The sequence below is a fragment of the Ambystoma mexicanum genome, chromosome 9, assembly GCF_040938575.1.
Source record: "Ambystoma mexicanum isolate Mex_15411 chromosome 9, UKY_AmexF1_1, whole genome shotgun sequence".
NCBI classification, from domain to species: domain Eukaryota; kingdom Metazoa; phylum Chordata; class Amphibia; order Caudata; family Ambystomatidae; genus Ambystoma; species Ambystoma mexicanum.
Window position 1 is genome coordinate 676,525,822 of NC_090931.1, and position 18,958 is coordinate 676,544,779.

At 48.4% G+C, this 18,958-nt stretch overlaps 1 protein-coding gene across 3 annotated transcripts in view; it reads left to right on the forward strand.

Annotated features, from left to right (window-relative positions):
• NBEAL1 (neurobeachin like 1) overlaps positions 1-18,958 on the forward strand; it is a 2,018,929-nt gene that overhangs the window by 471,730 nt on the left and 1,528,241 nt on the right. For all 3 annotated transcript variants that reach the window (XM_069615520.1, XM_069615521.1, XM_069615522.1), the window contains 2 exons: positions 4,807-4,905; positions 5,083-5,663. In XM_069615520.1, the coding sequence (XP_069471621.1) occupies positions 4,807-4,905; positions 5,083-5,663 (680 nt within the window). The remainder of the gene's footprint in view (positions 1-4,806; positions 4,906-5,082; positions 5,664-18,958) is intronic.

Below are 18,958 nucleotides of genomic sequence, written 5' to 3' on the forward strand. Positions count from 1 at the left end.
CAGCAGCTTCCACCAGCCACGGAGCATGGGCGACACGTTCTCCTACCCGTGGGACAGCCTGTGCCTGTACGCGTTTCCTCCACTGCCTCTCCTGCTGCGAGTCATCAATCAACTCAAACAGTGCCTTTTCAGGATGATACTAGTCGCCCCGGTGTGGCAGAGGCAGATTTGGTACCCGGTCAGCGTCTCCTCTGGTCAAGCTACAGTGGCCATGGATCTGCTCACTGTAGAAGGAGGCGCAATCCTGCATCACGACCGAGGATCGCTGAATCTGAATGCTTGCCTCCTACAGCCCTAGAGTTTGGAGAATACGGGCTGCCAGCAGGCTGCAGGGAGGTCCTTGTCCAGGCCAGAGCGTCGTCAACTCTTAAGTGCTACGGTCAAAAGTGGAAGTGTTTCGCTACATGGTGCCAGTCGCAGAAGATCAACCCTCTGAGCGTTACAGCCTCGCAGATTCTTCCATACTTGTCCTTTGCCAACGCGGGGCTGTCAGATGCCTCTATTAAGGTGTGTCTGGCGGCTATCTCCCGCTACACCAGGTCTCCAGGACGATCTTCAGTGGTCCCACAATTTGGTCAAGGAGTCCTTCAAAGGACTGTTCCGATCTTTCCTGCCGGTGAAGGCTCCTGCCACGGCTTGGGAACTCAACGTGGTGCTGGCGAGGCTCATGGGAGCCCCCCTCCGAGACTATGCATCAGGCCCCCCGCAAGTGCCTCTTGTAGAAAACTGCTTTCCTCGTGGCCATCACCTCTGCCAGGAGGGTGGGTGAGATCCAGGCCCTGTCCTGCAGGCAGCCGTATCTGACTTTCCACAAATTAAGGGTGATGCACCCTTCCTACATGCGAAAGGTTCCGTTGGAATTCCATCTCAACAAGCCTTTGGTGTTACCTGTGTTCTTTCCAAAACCTTTGTCACCAGCTGAAAGGACCTTGCACTCGCTGGATGTTGCTCATGCTCTGAAGTTTTACGTGGCACGCACGAAAAGTTTTCGGAAGACGTCTCAACTGTTCGTGATCTTTGGTCCTGTGAACCACGGGAATGCCTTGTCCAAGGCTTCCATCTCAGGGTGGCTCTCTGGCTGTATCACACATTGTCATCGGTTGGCAAACCGACCGCTGCCCGGCCGTTCGAGAGCCCATTCCACCAGAGCGATCGCTCCGATGATGGCGTTCCTGTCTGGTGTGCCCCTGCTGGACATCTGCAGGGCTGCTACGTGGAGGTCCACGCACACCTTCACGAGATTCTACGGCGTCAACAGGGATTCCAGAGAGGAGTCCAGAGTCGGCCAGGCAGTGCTACTCAACCTGTTTGCTTGAAGGTGAGCTTGTTCCGGAGGGAAGTGTATTTGCTTCTGTTGATCCTTGCCACCTCCCGTGGTTGTGTAATGTTGTACCCTCTTGCATACCGGCTTTGCTACTATTTTAGTTCTCTTGCTTAATTATTCTTGGCAATGCTTGATTGAACTCTTAACAATGTTAGCTTACTCGACACTTAGTAAGGCTAGCTTATTTGACTCTTGGCTATGCTTGCTTTGCATTCAGTTTTTCCTTTATTCAATTCAGATATTCAAAACCAAATGTCTCTGGCCTCAAAACCACCCAATCAACCGTGGACGGGCGCCCTTTTCACCCAGGCGGACTCACCTGCTTTCTTACTGTTGGATTTCTCCTTTCAGTGGATTTCCGGAGACTCGTCTCTGTTCACGCTCTGCTCGTGCTGGTTCCCTCTGGCGTTTGGCGTCCTCCACGGCTTCCTCGCTTCCCAGCTGCTTACTGCAGAGCACCAGTCAGGGGTCCTGCACTGGTGAGCTTTTAGGAGCCTCTCCAACGCTCCTGTTACCTCCACTCTGAGCCGCACTGCTTTCTCCGCACTGCCTCAGACTGCCAATGAGCTCCTCTCGCTCGTTGTACCGGATCATGCTCCATAAACCTCCCAGCATCTCGAGAAGGTGCCTGCTCGCCGCCACAGCTTCTGCCCCGGAACTCTCCTTCGTGCTTGCCGCGCTTCTCCTGATACCTCTCAGCTGAGCGTGTTTTAACGTTTCCGGCTCCATGATAATGAGCCCAACCACTAGACTGCTCATGTTTCTTTTTCCAGTCTTTCCTCTGTTTCAATGGTGGCCTCCTCGTATGAGTACCCAAGTGTTGTGTGTTGGGAGAAGGCTGTCTAGGAAACTAGGGAAGCGATTGATAATATGATAGGAAAAGGGAAATGGGTGATACCATGTCTCACCCAAGGGTGCCTCCTCCCCACTCCCCAAGTTTCCTCCACCCAGGTTATCCTGCCTTGCATATCCACCACCAGGGTCAGGATCCAAAAGCGACAGCCTTTCCCTGGCCACCTGAGGGGAGACTATATTGGGGAAAGAAGTGAGGACGCCCTCAGATTCCTCACACTATGCACTCCTGTTCTTTGAGATTGCTCACGCTGAAGACTGCCTTTTTGGTGGCATTCATATCAGCCAGAAGGGTCAGTGAGCTGCAGGCCTTGTCATTCAGGCCTCCCTTTCTCAGTTTTGTTAAGAAGGTGCCCTTGAAAGTGCGACCAAGGTTTCTGCCAACGTCATTTCGGATTTTCACATCTCCCAGGCCATACACTTACCTGTGTTTCACCCACCTCCTCACCCTTCCAAGGATGAGGAGAGGTTCCACAGGTTGGACCCTAAAAGTGGCCTTAGTTTCTATGTGGTAAGAACATCAGAATTCAGGAAGGCTGATCAGTTGTTTGTAACCTTTTCCCTTTCACAGAAAGGTTTGGCGGTTACTAAACAGATAATCTCCTGCTGGATAACGCTATGTATAGCGGAGTGCTATCAGCATGCAGGGGAGGAGCTGCAGTCACGCATCAGGGTTCACTCCACAAGAGGTGTAGCTGTATCCTCCGCACTACAAAGGGGAGTGCCAGTTAAAGATATTTTCAGGGCTGCGACTTAGTCCTTGTTGCACACTTTTACAAAGCATTATTGTTTGAATGTCTCGCGTGGGGCTGATTCTCGCTTTTGTGGAAGAGCAGTGCTTCAGAGCTTTCTGGTATAGGGACTTTCATCCTGCCGCCAGACTATGTACTGCTTTGGGAGTCTTAATCTGATTAGGAGTCTGCAGGAGAATAGCAATTCATTGAAGGAGAAATTACTTACCAGTAATGTTCTTTCTATGAATTTTTCTCCGGCATATTCCTCATCACCCTCCCATCCAGCCCATCTTTAAAAGTGCCTGTTTTCTGATTTAGCAGTCTGCTTATTGTGGGAAAAGCAGATGATTTCTAATTGTTTGGCTTCTTGCCATCCAGAAGTGATTCCCTACACCTTCTAACAGTCCTGTTCCTCATCCCAAAAAAAAAAAAAAAAGAAAGAGCAAGCACAGTTTTGTTTGTGTTCCAGTTTTTTTATAGCAGTTTTGGCTGTTTGCCAATCACTTGGTCTTCCTCCTTGGCTGAGCTCGGGGAGAAAAAAGGGTGGGGAGCTGAGGTACGGGAGTGTAGTAATTCAGTATATGTACAGCGACCGACATCAAGTCCGGAGTCGCCGACCGGTGCATCGAGTCAAGACGGATTGACGGCCGAGTCGAGATGCACTATGCCCCCTGTCGAAAAGTTTTCCAATCAGCTGATGCTGGCAGGGATATCTATTTGATGAAGAATCCATAGAAATGACATTAGTCATTTCTCCTTACTGCCGGTCATAATGCAAATAATTCACTACAATAAGCCATTATTTACTACTGTATAGATATACCCTTGTGGTTCACTAACTTTGGATCATAAATGTACAAATACATGATTTCAATGATAGCTGTGGTGTAATTTACTATCTTCAGTAAAATAATTTTGAAACACTTCTGTTTCAAAATGAAAATTTCATCCAAGTGTTCAGACATCTAAAACATTTTTTGAAGCTGTGTAAAATGAAAAGGAATGCTGTACATTGTGGTAGTATGCTACTTTGATAACATAAGTCAAAAATGTAAATTGTCCATGCTGCATTTTGCAGTTCATATCAAATAAATAATGATGGGATAGCAGTGTCTAATTTGGTCTGTTGCAGTGCCCTTCTCTTTACAATAGGTATGAATGTATGATATGGCACTTATAACGCGCCTATACACAAGTGTTTCAATGTAACAATTTCTCAGTTGAGTAATCTGTTAAGTGTGTTGGAGGATGATGATAGAAAACATTAACAAAAGCCCTATGTAGTGCAGCTCTGCAAATTGATTACTCTCAAGGTGCTTCCTGGTTTTTAGGAGTCTGGGAGCATAGAGGTTTCAGAAAGGTATGTTTTATATCTTTTTACTTGAGGTGAGGTAGTTGGCTTTGATAAGGATGAGTACAGGGAGCATCGAGGGATTCCATACTTTTTTTGCCACTATGGTTTTTGGGACTCTCTCTTCAGTTTATGGGTGAGTTAAAGGGTTCCAAAGGTGACTTGGGTTAGGCAATAAAAGCGTGTCCTGATTTCTCAGAGAGGAAGATGGCATGCTGCTGCTTCTTTTGTGCTGCAGGCCATAAGAGTGTCATCATTAAACGGTCTGGTCTGAGAGAGTCTACGATACAGCCTTTGAAAGGGGAGTTTGTTTTAATGAAACTGCTGCAAATTGTGCCGAACTTGCTAAAGACAGAAAGTATAGTTGCTACGCACAGTGATATAATGAGCATGCACTTGTGACGTCTAACACATTCATGCTGGGCTACTTAATCAGAATTAGGCACTTTTTACTAAGTTATGTCAGTATTCTGGTACTCTGGATTTTGGAATTCAAGCTTTTCCTTTTCTTAGTTTCTTATTTGGTTCTTCTGTTTCTTCCTTAGGAAGTGTTCAAGGAGCGCATTGGCTATCCACATATGCTGGAGGTACTAAAATCTCTCGGTCAGCCAACAAGAAAACTGCTGGAAGAACTTATGAATATGGTAAGACATGTTCATCTTTCAGTACTTGCAGCTGCAGTTGCATTTTTGTGGTTCAGAGAGCCCTGCAATGTTATTTAAATGTGTTTTCCTATTCCCTGGGGAGCAAACATTTTTTTATTTTTGTTTCACAAAGACCTTCTTGAATTCATTTTCATTCTGGTTTCTGTTTCTTTTCAGGCTGTTGAGGGCCATCATTCTTCAGTTGGCATTTTTGGCATTAGCAATGTCCAGCCGCTGCTGCTACTTATCGAATGGCTTCCCGATCTACAGTCCCATGAACTTCAGATATTTATCTCGGATTGTCTCAAGCGTATTTGTTGTATCAACAGACAAAGCCGTACAACGTGTGTCAATGCTAACATGGTCCTTCGCATTGTTGATACGTTAAACTTTCACATTTTCCTCCATCGTTGTTGTGCTGAGAACCTCATTAGCTTCTTAGGCTCCCTAGGCAGCCAGTCAATGAGCTCTGAGGCACTGCATCAGCTTATTAGGCTGCTAAGGACTGAGGAACCCAATCAGAGCCATCCGTACATCATTCCTGTGATTCGTGCATTGCTGGCAATGGCTCGTAAACAGGGATTGGACAGTGCTCTGCAGTATTTTAACTTGTCACACAGTATGTCGGGCATCTCTGTACCTGCCATTCAGAAGTGGCCTGGCTCTGCCTTTTCCTTTTTTGCTTGGTTGTGTCTAGACCAGGACCAATGGACCATTGGTGCATCCAGCAAAGGAGGAAAGAGAAAACAACTGTACAGGTATGAATTATGTACATTGAACTAAAATCTTTGCCTGAGACGTTCATATTTCGTAGTTGTATGCAAGTTCAGTTTGAAGAGAGTGTTTACATTGATGTATGTGTGATGGTGGTTAAGAGGGGAGAAGGTTGCTGGGTCGAAAGTCAAGAGATTGGGTATCAACCAATAATAATAATAGAGTTTATACCGTAAAGCACTGTAAAATAAGGTGCTCTAAGCAAATTCAATGGTACTCCACTTATTTTGAAAAGGTTAAACCGCCACAACGGATCTGCTAGCGTTCCAACTTGAGTGCAGGATTTACATTGGTCTCTGAAGAGACCACTTATTCTCTAAGCTACCTTATTGGATGCGACATATGTATAAGCACGGTAGTGTGAGACATTTCCGATTCACAAGGTTTAGGGTTGGACAATGGTGTTGTGAGGCATAATCCGCAGGGATACTGATTTCACAACAGACCAGCAAATACATTACAAAATATAGCATCATCATATGGGGAAGTGTGGTTAGGAAATCTGGCATTTGTAGTGGATGGTTCCACCTAAAAATAATTGTACTTTTGCAAAAATATGAACTAGGTTTTGTCATTTTGGTTTTACGCTTGACAATAGCCACTCTTGTCAAGAGTGAGCTCTTAAATTCTCTTGGCAACAGAAGGTATTGGATACCATTCATAGCAACATTGTGTTGCAATATGTAAAGTTCTAACTGACCATTGACTTTCTTCTGCCTTCCAGTTATTCCATTGCTTTCTCTAGACCACCTCTAGTCCTTCGAATACAGCTGCATTATTAAGATCTCTCCATTTGGATATTGTTTAAAAACGTTCTGTGACCTTGCCTCTACCTTTTAATCTGCTGCTACACCAAATTGTTGGCCCATTTTCTTTCTGATTGAAAGTCATCAGGAATCGTTGGTTCCAAGGAGGGCTTTTTAAATGGGGCCTAACAATTGTTATTTAAATGGGGGCTTGTGCTTTGCCCCAAATCAATGATCCTTCACAATTTATTTATTATTCATTTATAGATTTATAATGCGCCGGAGCGCACAGGCATCAGGTTGCACAAGTAAACAATGGACAACAATAACATGGGACAGGAGGAGGGTATCAAGCATCGGTTAGTCAGGAATCACTCAAAGAGGAGAGTTTTAAGCCTTCTCCTGAAGGTTCTGGAATTGTTTTCAAGTCGTACATAGACTGGAAGAGTATTCCAGAGTTTTGCTCAAATTACAGCAAAAGATTTGCCCAGGCTTTTGGTCCACTTAAAGGTTGGGCAAACAACCTGCATCAGATTAGATGAGCGCAGTGATCTAGTTGGTTCGTAGTGTGTCACTAAAGATTTCAAATAAGCTGGAGTTTTTCCATAGAGACATCTGTGCACCAAGGTGGCTAACTTGAACTGTATCCAAGCTTTCAGGGGGAGCTAGTGCAGTGCCTGACTGTGGGAAGAAATATGATTTCTTCTTGGGACCTTTTTTATGATATGTATGATTTCTTCTTGGGACCTTTTTTATGATATGTACCGTATCATTTTGGACAATCTGTAGTCTCTGCAAGCTCTGTTTGTCAGCTCCAGTGAGGAGCGCATTGCAGTAGTCAATCCTGGAAAGTATAACCGATCGAGCTACAGTAGAGCAGTTGTTTTTGGTGAGGAAGGGACGGATGGTTTTTTAAGAGTCTTGGGTAGTAGGTGCAGTTTTTTGCAACCTTTTTTGTATAAGCTTCTGCACTCAGGGAGGTGTTGAAATGAATACTGAGCGTGCTTTTACCTCACCTAATACCTATATGTTACAGTCTTGGATGGCGAAGGATATATAATTGGGCTTTAGTTTAGCTCTTGCCTGAGATGATCCATAGATTAGGAGCTCTGTTTTTCCTCTGTTGAGGCACATCCATTTTTCTCTCATCCAAGATTCAATCAGGTAGTAGGTGTCTTCAAGTTTTTTTTTAAAACATATTTTTATTATTTTCAACAGAACAATAAACATCATCACTAGTGTTCTCCCCAACAGTCCACCCCCCTCCCTTCCCACAACCCCGGAAGAGTTCGGATCCTCTGTGAATTCCTAATCGGGAACTTTACGTGCTATATATGTCCAATATTTTAATATTGTGTGGACACCATTGTTCCATATAGTCTGATTTCAGGTATTCCAACACTGATCCCCATTCTGGTCCTGGAGATGGTTCGTGATCTTTTCCATGGTCATTTGTGACCCCACCTTTTGCAGCCAGGTGTAAACCAGTGGTGGGTCTCGTTTCTTCCAACCTTGGGCTATTGTTGCCCATGCCGCAATGACCAGGCCCATAAAGCTCCTCCATTGTGCTTTGCGAAGTTTCTTGGCACAAGGGTCTTTGAATCCGCACAACCACACCCTCACCCCCATTTGGCCAGCCTCAGGGAATATTTTTGTCATTTCCGTTTGCACTTCCTTCCAGAAGCTCTTCACTCCCTGACATTCCCACCAGATGCACCCCCTCCAACACTGGTTCGACGCATCCGGGTACATTGACCCCAGCCTCTCTGGGGTGTAGTGCCATTGGGTGATTATCTTCAGCCACATTTCTCTGATTTGGACAGCCCTGGTGAGTTTGGGGATGCCTGCCCACAGTTCCTCCCATTGCTGCCTGGTAATTTCTTCCCCCAGTGTGGCTTCCCATCTTCTCATGTAAGTCCATTTGATTTCCTCTTCTGGTGTGCAGGTGAAGCTATACAGTGTAGACACCAGCTTTTTGTCCCATGGGTTGGTTATTAAGTACATCTCAAAAGGTGTGAGGTCCCTTGTGGCCGCATGAAAAACCTCTGGTGTACTCAGCCAGTGCTTTAACTGTTCGTATTTATGTCTGCTTCTGTTAGCTTCCACATATTTTTACATTCCGCGAAGTATCGTATTTCTTTGTCTTGGAACAATTCCCCGATTTTCCTACATCCTGCTACTTCCCACTTCTCAAAGCCGCTGGGCTCTTGTCCTGGTGGGAACTGTGGGTTCCTGTAGATAGGCGTGAAGGGAGCCAGTGGGGTGGTCATGATTCCCTTTCTGGTTTGGACATCACAGGCGTTTAAAGTAGTTCTCATAACTTCGCTTACTCGAAGGTTCAGGTGTCTGTATTGTTTATTCTTCCACAATAGGTCCTCTAGGGGGGTCCTAGCGACTGCTCTATCTTGCGTCATCCAGATTGTCTGTTGGTTCTCCCCCAACCATTCCTTCAGGACCCAGAGTTGGGCAGCCTGATAATATTTCTTAAAGTGGGGAAGGGACATTCCACCGGCCTTTGTCGGTGCCGTAAGAACGGCTCTAGCAACCCTCAGGGGTTTCCTGTTCCACACAAATTGTGATATGGTTTTGGAGAGAGCTTTGAAAATGTGGTCGAGGGCTGAGACTGGGAGAGCGTGGAAATAGTAGAGTACCCTGGGGAGGATGTTCATTTTAACAGATTGGATTCTTCCCCACCAAGAGATCCTAAGCGGGCACCATCTTTCTAGGTCCTTCTTGACTCTAGGCAGTAGGGGAGTGTAATTACTCTTATAAATCTTGTCCACCCTGTGTGTGAGTGTCACCCCTAGATATTTGATGCCCTGCTCTACTATTCTTAGACTGAGCTGGACCGCCACAGCTTCTAATGAATCCTGGTTCCCTGCTAGGAGCATAATCTCTGATTTTTTCCCGATTGATCTTCAGGCCTGAGATCCCCCCAAATTCCTAGAGTATTTCTAAGGTTCTTGGTAAAGAGTTCCCAGGGTCCTTTAAGGCAAGCAGCATGGTGTCCGCGTATGCTGTGACTTTATGTTGCCTGCCCGCCATCTCTATCCCTCTTACCTCCTCGAGTTCCCTTATCTTGATTAAAAGGCGCTCCAAAAATATGGCGTATAGCAGAGGTGAAAGGGGGCAGCCCTGCTTTGTACCCCTAGAGATCCGCACCCTGTCTGTGACTTCTCCGTTTATGGCTATTCTTATCTCTGGGGAGTTGTAATCAGCTCTTATCATATTTATAAACTGTTCCCCGAACCCCATGTGCTTCAGTGTTTTGAAAAGGATAGACCACTCAACGCGGTCAAATGCCTTTTTGGCGTCCAGGGAGAGTAATACGGCCGGTGTTTGGGTAATGCCTATTTTTTCTATCAGATAGGTTACGCTTCTTAAGTTGTCATGTGTTTGCCTACCGGGATGAAGCCTTATTGATCTGTGTTTATTAGGGTCGTGAGGAGGGGCGATAGTCTGGCCGCCAGCACCTTCGTGTACATTTTTGCGTCCAGATTTATTAGGGCTATCGGACGATATGAGCCCGGAAGAGTCGGGTCTTTACCCTTTTTGTGGAACACAAGGACTTTCGCTTCATTCATGGAAGGAGTAACGTTACCACTGTCTTTGAATGTATTGAGGAGCCGTGTCAGGACAGGAACTAGTGTATCTGCATATTTTTTGTAAAACTGGGCCGTGAAGCCGTCCGAACCTGGTGCCTTTGAGATCGGGAGGCTCTTTATTGCCTTACTGACCTCCTCTTCTGTAATCTTAGTTTCCAGGACCTGTTTGTCCTCATCTGTTATAGTCGGAATGGGGATGGATTGTAGAAACCTGTCTTGTAGCACTTCATCAGGGTGCTCTGTTGCATACAACTCTTGATAGTAAGCTTTGAACGCATCCCCTATATCCTTTGTGTTCGTGTGGGGCTTTCCTTGTGCGTCTTTGATGTTCAATATCGTCATTGTTTTCTGCTTTTCCCTGAGTTGTCTCGCTAGGAATTTGTCTGCCTTGTTGGCCCTGATGTAGTACCACTGTTTTAAGTAGAGGAGTGATCTCTCGGCCTTTTTGTTGCGGAGCATCTCTAATTGTCCCTGAACATGTTTTATCGCTTTCTTGAGGCTCCTTGTGGGATGGATTATGAGCTCCCCTTGAATTTCCGCCAGTTTCCTCTCAAGCGTTTTCCCATTCCTGATGTTGTTTGTCTTTGGTGGCCTTTAGCGCTATTATATGGCCCCTGGTTACTGCCTTAAAGGCCTCCCATACTGACCCCAGTGGGACTTCTCCGTTGTCGTTTAACTCAAAGAATTCCTTAATTTTGTCCCTTAGGTCTTCCCCTAGCACCTGGTCCGTTAAAATGTCGGGCAGCATTCTCCATCTCCAGAGGCCTCTCCACCTTCCGGGGGTCTGAATGTTGAGCCATAGCGGGGCATGATCTGATAGCGGTATTGATCCCTTTTGAACCCCCTGGATCTTTCCAACCAGTCCCACTGACACCCAGAAATAGTCGTTTCTCGACATTGTGTTATGCACGTGCGATTAGTACGTGAACCCGCTGTCTTGTCCTTTCAGTTCTCTCCAGGCATCCCGTAGTGCCATTTGTTCCAGCCTTTGTTTAAGTTGTTTGGATGGGGACCCATACCCCTGCGTTCCCCCCGCACTCCTGTCCAGATTGGGTTGCCAAGCCAAGTTCAGATCTCCGCCCAATATTATCTCTCCTTTTGCGAATTACTCAAGTTTCCCCAGGGTGTCTCTAAGGAATCCATCTTGCCCCATATTCGGGGAGTAGATTGCCACTAGGGTGAACCTACGACCATCTATTAATACATTAACAAAAGCGAACCTCCCCTCCTTGTCCACTCGAATATCTAAGAGGTTTGCCACCAGACCCACTTTTGCTGCAATCATTACACCTACTCTTTTTTTCCCCTGCGTTCGCCTGTGCCCAGATCGTATAGCCTCTGAGATGTACTTTCTTTCTGTCCGCAGACTTAATATGTGTCTCCTGGAGGAGGAGAATGTCCGCCTTTTCTCTTCTTACCAAGGCCTCGATTTTTCTCCTTTTCACCGGTGAGTTCAGCCCCCTTATGTTTTGTGAATAGATTCTGAGCATCCCCATCCCGTCTAATCTACTGCTTCTGCTCTCTTTCCCGCCTGTTGTGACCTCTTCACTCTTCCGGAGATTCCCCCACCTAAACCCCCCCAACTATCCAACTCCCCCCCTCAACTATATGCTAAAATATAACTACTATCCTGAGGAGGGCCAGGGCCCCTATGGATGCTTGGGCGTTCCGCCCCTCGCTCCCTGCCCTCTCATGACTCTGGATTAACTGTGCGGGGAGTCCTAAACCGTGCACCATCCTCTGCCCACCGCGGTGTTGTTCCCGGTTCCCCACCGGGCCCTTGAATGCATGGAGTTCCAAGGTTAACTTATTGTTTTCCCTCCTTATTGTCCCTCTGACGGATGAGCCGTCCTATCTTGCTGCGTCTCTTTAAAGGTCCCCTGAGGGATTACACCGCCTTCCGCCATCCAGTTAATTTCTTCTTTTGTCGCACCTCTTCCCATCCTCTTGGCCTTTTGTGCTGATCCTCTTTCGTCCTGTCAGGTCTCGTATCTGTTCCATCTATTTGGATGTCCATTATTTGGAGGCCTTCTTCACAGGTGGTCACTCTCTTCTGCTTGCTCTCCCACTCAAATAGTAAACCAAAGGGGAATGTCCATTTATATCTAATTTCTTTCTTCACCAGCGGACCCATTTCCCTTCTTTTTAGGAGTGTTGCCGATGCCAAATCCTGAAACAGTTGGATTTCAGTTCCATTCATCCTTATGTGATCTAGCATCCGCGCTTTCCTAAGTATCAGTTCTTTTTGTGGGTAGGATGTAAGTGCCGCTAGAACGTCCCTTGGTCTCTCCCCTGGGGCACCCGTTCTTTTCGGCCCCACCCTGTGGATTCTGTCGATCCCTATGTCCGCTGAATCTTGAGCCCCGACTATGTCTCTGAATACCGCTTGCATCAAAACCTTGATCTTTATCTGACACCGTTTCAGGCACAAACTTGATGCGTATGTTGGACCTGCGAGAACGGTTCTCCAGATCCTCACACTGAATTTCTAGGTTGTGGGTGAGTCTGACCAGATGTTCTTGTGTTTCACTGTTTAGTTTCGCCTCCTCTTCTATATTTTGTACTATTCTCTCCACAGTGTCTGTCCTTTCTTCCAATTTGGCCACATCTGTTTTCAACTCTTGCACCACCTGCTTCATCTCATTTCTCATTGTGGCAAATTGGTCCTGAACTGTGGACATGAACCTGTCCTGTAGCTCTGCTAACCAGGACCGCATATCGTCTTTTGAGGGCGGTAGGGTGCTCTGGTTTGGGGCGTTTGTGTCCGTTGTGGGCTCTTCGCCTGCCCTGTCCTTTGAGTGCGCCCCTGTATCCGAGGACCACATCTGGAGTAGACTTGTATCCTGTTTGTGGGATTGCGGCGTGGGCTGTGAGGTACCCCCTTTCCCCTTCGCCCGTGACATTTTCCTTGCTTATGAGGGTCTGGTGCCCCCCCCCCACTTCACCGGCGGATAGTGGTGTAACCGTTTTTGTGGTTCCCCTAGTGTCTTCCGGTAGTGTATTCACCTATTGTGGTATTCCTTTCAGGGCCCATGCGCCCCTTCAGTGAGGTTAGAACTGGCTCCTATGGGGTTGGGTAGAATTATCTCTCTTGAGACCTCGCTTGTTGTGGGAGATGGGGTGGGGGGGCGGCGGCGCTCCGCTGATTAATGGGCCCGCCTGGGAGTGCACTCCGGTCCCTGGCCCAGTGCACTATAGAACCAATGGGGGGTCGCTCCGATGGCGCGCTCACCTCTACCTCTGTGGTCTCCACCGCCGATACCTGCCGTGCCCTGTCCTTGGGTGAGCGGGTGGAACCTCCTACTCCTCCCGTGCTTCTCCCCCGACTCGGCGGTGCCCTGCTCGTCCCGCTGGTGCTGGCTCTCCTGGTAGGTTGCTGCGTGGGGGGGGTAGGCTCCCAGGCCCGCTGGACTGTCCGCGCAGCGTGTCCCCGCCCGGCCAGTGCTCCGGTAGTTCCACTGCCTCTTTCTGTCCCACGCAGCACCTCCGGTGAGTCGTGTGGCGCTCGCGTGCTACTCTGCCCCCACGAGCCGTCCCAAACTCCCCACTCCAACAGCGGGGGGCAGAGGCCTCCCCAGGGTCCCTTGGTGCTCAACCCTGCTGGCGGCTCTCTGCAGCGTCTCCCCTTCTGGGCCGCACGATCTTCCCTCGGTGGGGGAGGGGCGGCCGCTTCTCTCGGCAGGCTGTCTCCCCGGTGTGGAGAATGCCGGTCAATCTCCGCTCGGTACCGAGCCTTAGGTACTGGGGTGCTGCGGCGGTAGGTCCTGTGTCTGTGCCCTCGGAACTGCGCTGTTGACGTGCTTTTTTTTTCTGGGGCCGGCGGGAGCGCGATCTAGACGCGACCTCCACCGCCGGCGGCCATCTTGGAATCGGTGTCTTCAAGTTTTGCTGTATTTAAGGTGTAGTCGCCAGAGAACTCCAGGACCACCTGGGTGTCGCCTGCGTAATTGGTAAAGAATACACCCAATAATGCATTATGTTAGTGAAATGGTTTTTATTTTATTTATTTATTGTGCATTTGTAGGGCACTTATACATCAAGACATTTTGTTTCAAAGAGCCCACAGGACAATGGGGAGGGAACATTTGAACGAAACAGCTTTATGGATGATGCAGAGGGATTTGAATTTGATTCTTGCAGCAACCGGGAGCCAGTGGAGAGATTTTAGTGCTGGAGAGATACGGTCCCTGGGCTTGAGGCCACGGATAAGTCTTGCAGCCCTATTCTGAATAAGCTTGAGGGGAGCCGGATAAGTAGTCCAGCCAGTACTCCATCCCAGATAGTACCAGTGCTCTAGAGACATTGAGCTTCTGGGAGAAAGGGAGGAATGGAAGGATTCCTTTCAGGAGGTGGAGTTGAAAGTGGCCTTTCTTGGCATTGCCAATGTTATGTGGACATGTGATGTGTGTTCCAAGTGGTTCTAGATGCCACTACTTTCAAAGGAATCTTGAGCTCTGCAGGGTCTGAGGCATGAAGGCATTGACTACAGGCAAAGATCAAGAGTAGCACGAGTGGGGAAAATGAGCAGTACAAAATTGAATAAATGTCTATATGGATGCAGGGCTCAAAATTCAGATTCGACGAGTTGAACCGAAACTCAGCTCCTGGGAGTCAGGCATCACCCAGTAGGCAGTTGCTTCTACTGAGTAACCACGAGTGAGTACTCAGTACACTGCAAACCTAACTTGCACATGAGATGCACACTTTAACTTTTTGGCCATTATGTATGATTCATTATATTAAATGTTTCCTAGGTGTGTCCTAATTCTTCTTTATTTACATTCTAGAACACTCACGGTTAATGTCACATATGCATGTTTGTAAGGCACCAGAAGGTCTGAGGAGTCAAAAGTAGCTCCTGGTAACTGTTAGTTTTAAACTAACTAGGCTCGCATAGGGTAGATGCAGGAGCTAAATAACTCCCAGCAATTTCAAGCCCTGCGGATTGATTAAAGTTTTTCTGATAAATGCAGGCATAAATTCTCACTCAAGTCAATTGATGCTGCACCCGTGGACTGATAAGCATAATATGAATAGAAATCTAAATATTTTGAAAGATTTAAGGTGGAACATAGCAGAATTAAGTAGCAATATTACATGTTACATATTACTTAGCACCCTTCAGCACAGGGTTGTATGTTTTTACTGGGATTCAGGAAGCTGTGGTTTAGAGCATGAGTGGCTTCATTTCTGTTCCAATCACTTAACATTAAGTCTTGGCAGCGGAAAGCTCAGGAGAGAATCATACTGGCTGTTGCTTCTCTTATTTTGTTATCAAATAATGCTTTACTGAAACTTCAGAATAAAGCATATTAGTTACATGAGGAATTCAAATGAAAGGCTAACAGGGTTGCAAACACTGTTAATGAAGTAATGCTGTTCTTTAGAATGGATGGCCGACGGAGAATGAACACGCACTCTCAGTAGCTCCCAGCCAGGCCCATAAAGGAGGAGAAAGATGAGCACAAGAAGCGGCCCGTAAAGCCCACAGAGTAACTGCTGCTACAAGCACCCTAGCAAGTGGAGCCCCCGGAAAGTGGACACGGCTGGAAAAACAGTAGCCGCTAGGACAGGAGCGGTGTTGGGGCCCGGTAAAGGAGCCGGAGGGGAGCCAGAGGGAATGCCCCAGCTGTGTAGGCACGGGCAGCGCTGTGCCGAAGACACTGCTGGCGCGGGGAGTGGGTCGTGCCCCCCACCACTTCTGATTTGAAGCGGCGGTGCGCCCGGTTCCGGAGGGGGAAAGGCACCCAGCGGAGAGCCCAAGAGCGGAATCCCCAGTGGGCAGCTCTCAGGGCAAGGAAAAGAATGGTGAGAGCCGCACGCAGGGGGAGGACGTAGCTGAGGGGGTGGCGGCGGTCCCGGCAGAAATCGGAGGGGGGTTGGCAGGGCCTGGGGGATAAAAGAACAAAGGGGCCTGGCCGCCACACCCCATGCCCCCCACCAGAAACAACGGTGCATACTGAGTGGAGCCTCCGCCCCCACCTCTGGCAGGATCACTGGCTGGCAGACAGTAGCACCGCCGGGGGGGGGGCTTGCAAATAAAGACAGACCACACACACAGCCCAAGGGAGGACAGAGGCAAAGGCACCCAATGCAACCTAATAAAGGCACTTCTCCCCCATACTAGGACAGCCTTATCTACAAGCCACAGGGAGCAACCAGAGGGGCAGCAGGCCTGAGGACCCGGTGGATGCTCAATGCCAAAACCTCCCATGAGCATAGCCAGAACACTACTGCCAGCCACATAACAGAAACATAGACTCTGGGAAAGTACCAAGCCCAACCCAGGAACAGGACAGTGAACACTACAAAGCCAAAAGAGACAACACAGTTAGAAGGGCAAGTAGATGCCTGGGGGCAGGGGAAAGCAGACCCAAGCAACACAAGAAGGCAAGAAAAGGGTGCAAAGGGGACAGCTGGAGAAGTGCTGGCAGAAACTTTCAGAAAACCCGGACAGAGGCACCCAGACCAGACAGCAAGAAGGAGGGGAGCCCCCCAGCGCCTCACAAGAAGACATGGCTCTCAGCAAAGACGACCTTCTTAACTGCCTGAAAGGGATGGAACAGAGACTCACTGCATCCTATCAGGAACAAATGACCAATTTGAACGAAGATATAAAGAGCTCATTGAGGGAAGTTAGTGAAAAAATCAACTCACTAGGAAACCAAGTTGACGCGACGGAGCAAGGGTTGTCGGAGGTGGACAAGGAAGTACAGCGGAACTCTGAACTCCTAGAGCAGATTGCGACAGCCGCACACAATCTGGAAATCCAGGATGAAGATCTAGAGAATCGCTCCAGATGCTCCAACTCATAATAAAAGGCCTGGCTGAGTCAACCTCCGACGCAGACCTGAAAACAAGGGTGCAGCAATGCTTTGCAGACCTCATGACAGAGCTAACCCCAGAAGACGTCTGAATAGATAGAATCCACAGAGTGGGCCCCAAGAGGCACGGTGAAGGGACCAGACCCAGGGATGTGCTAGCAGCTATGGCCTAATACGAAGTCAAAGAAAGGATAGTCGTGGAAGCCAGGAGCCAGGCCAGGATAATGGTCCTGGCTCAAAGGTGAGCCTGTTCCAAGACTTGGCTACCTCAACGGTTCAGAAAAGAAGGACAATGGGCCATGTGACAAGTATCTTACTGGGGAAAAACATTCTGTACAAATGGACATTCCCTTTTGGCCTAACTTTCGTATGGGAAGGAAGGCAACAGGGAGCCACTACATGCGCAGAAGGTCTGGCAATACTGGGAGCGGAAGAAGGTGAGGAGGAACCCAGGGAACAAAGACGTGGGACAGAGCATCAGCAGAGAAATAGACTGTGGGAGTGGACTGTAACGCAAGGGGAGAGGCAGCCGAAGTTGAAAGGCCCTCAAGGAGGAGGAGGAGGAGGAAGAGGGGAAGGCAAAGGAGAATGGGCAAATGCATGATTCCCCAAGAGGCCAGGAATCAATCCCCCCGGGCTCGGTCGGAAGAAAAGGCAAAAGGAAAATTCTGCATATTCATGAGTGGGCCCGAGCTGGGGAGGAGAGAGGCAACACTTGGATCACCCTAATGGTTGAAACACTTCATGAAATCCGGGCGGAAATGGGGGCCGGATCTCACCCACTGGGGTGGTGAAGTTGGAGACCGGGCCCAAACTGGATGGGGGTGAGGGTGGGGGAAGGGAGAAGGGAGGGGACAGGAGGGGGGAGGGAAGAGGGTATAGAGGTGCAGCAGAAACGGAGTTCAGGTCTGCTAAAAGGAATAGACCGGATAAGGCCAGGAAGAGCAGGCAACAAAAACCTACCAATGCCACCACTGTTAATTCTTTCCCATAATGTCAGGGGGCTAAACACCCTTGTAAAAAGGAGAAAGGTAGCACAGCAAGTGAGAAGGGGTGGCGCAGACATAATAGCGCTGCAGGAAACGCACATTAAGAAAGGGGAGGGCCACCAACTGCTTATACACCAATTCTTCCAACTTCATCAGGCGGACGCAAGGAATAAGACGGCGGGGTGCTAGTGGGATTGAAGGACTCCTTAGGGGCAAAGGTTCCCGAAAAAGACAACTGATCCGAATGGCAGATATATATTTCTACAAGTCCAAATAAAGAGGAGAATGCTCACGATAGGTACCATTCACGCCCCCAAAACGGGCCAGGACGAGTTCCTACTCCACACGCTAGGGAAACTAGATAGATTTGCGAAAGGAGAAGTTATAATCACAGGGGATTTCAACATAACATGGGAATCAGAAGGAGATAGAAGCAGACCAAGCACCAATAGAGGTCAGCGCCCATCCAGAGCTGTGAGAAATTGTATGGCAGGCATGGCAATGAGAGACCTTTGGCGAGAGAAAAAGGGGCGGGAATCAGGGTACACGTGCTACTCCCACGTACATCGAACATTTTCCTGGATCGACTATGCATGGGGCTCCCCCGGAAACCTAGGAGCTCTGGCCCGTAGACCCGATTGCCCTGTCTGACCACGCTCCCATGTGGATCTATCTCGGGGGGATTGAAGCCAAATAGCCTGTTATGGTCCTGGGGATACCCAAGTGAAATCCTTAGAGACAGGGTTGTACAGGAAACAGTGAAAGGCAAAATCGCAGACTGTTTCAAACTGAACGACGGACAGGGGGGTCCCCCTGGGCACTCTTTCAAGGCTGTACTGAGGGGGGAGATCATATCCTGGGAGTTGCTAGACTGAAAGAGAGGGACAAAATGGAAAAGGACCTGGAGGTAGAATTGGGGGAGGCACAGAAGGAGTTAGCAGGGGGAAGGGACAGGGGCAAGGTCAACAGAGTGAAAGAAGCCCAGAGACAGCTTAACATGTTCAGATTGGTCAAGGTGGAGAGAGCCCTGCTGAACCTTAGGCAGCGGTACTATATAGGTGCCAACAAAGCAGATAGGATGCTAAAACAATAGAGGGGGCAGAGGCACGTAGGGG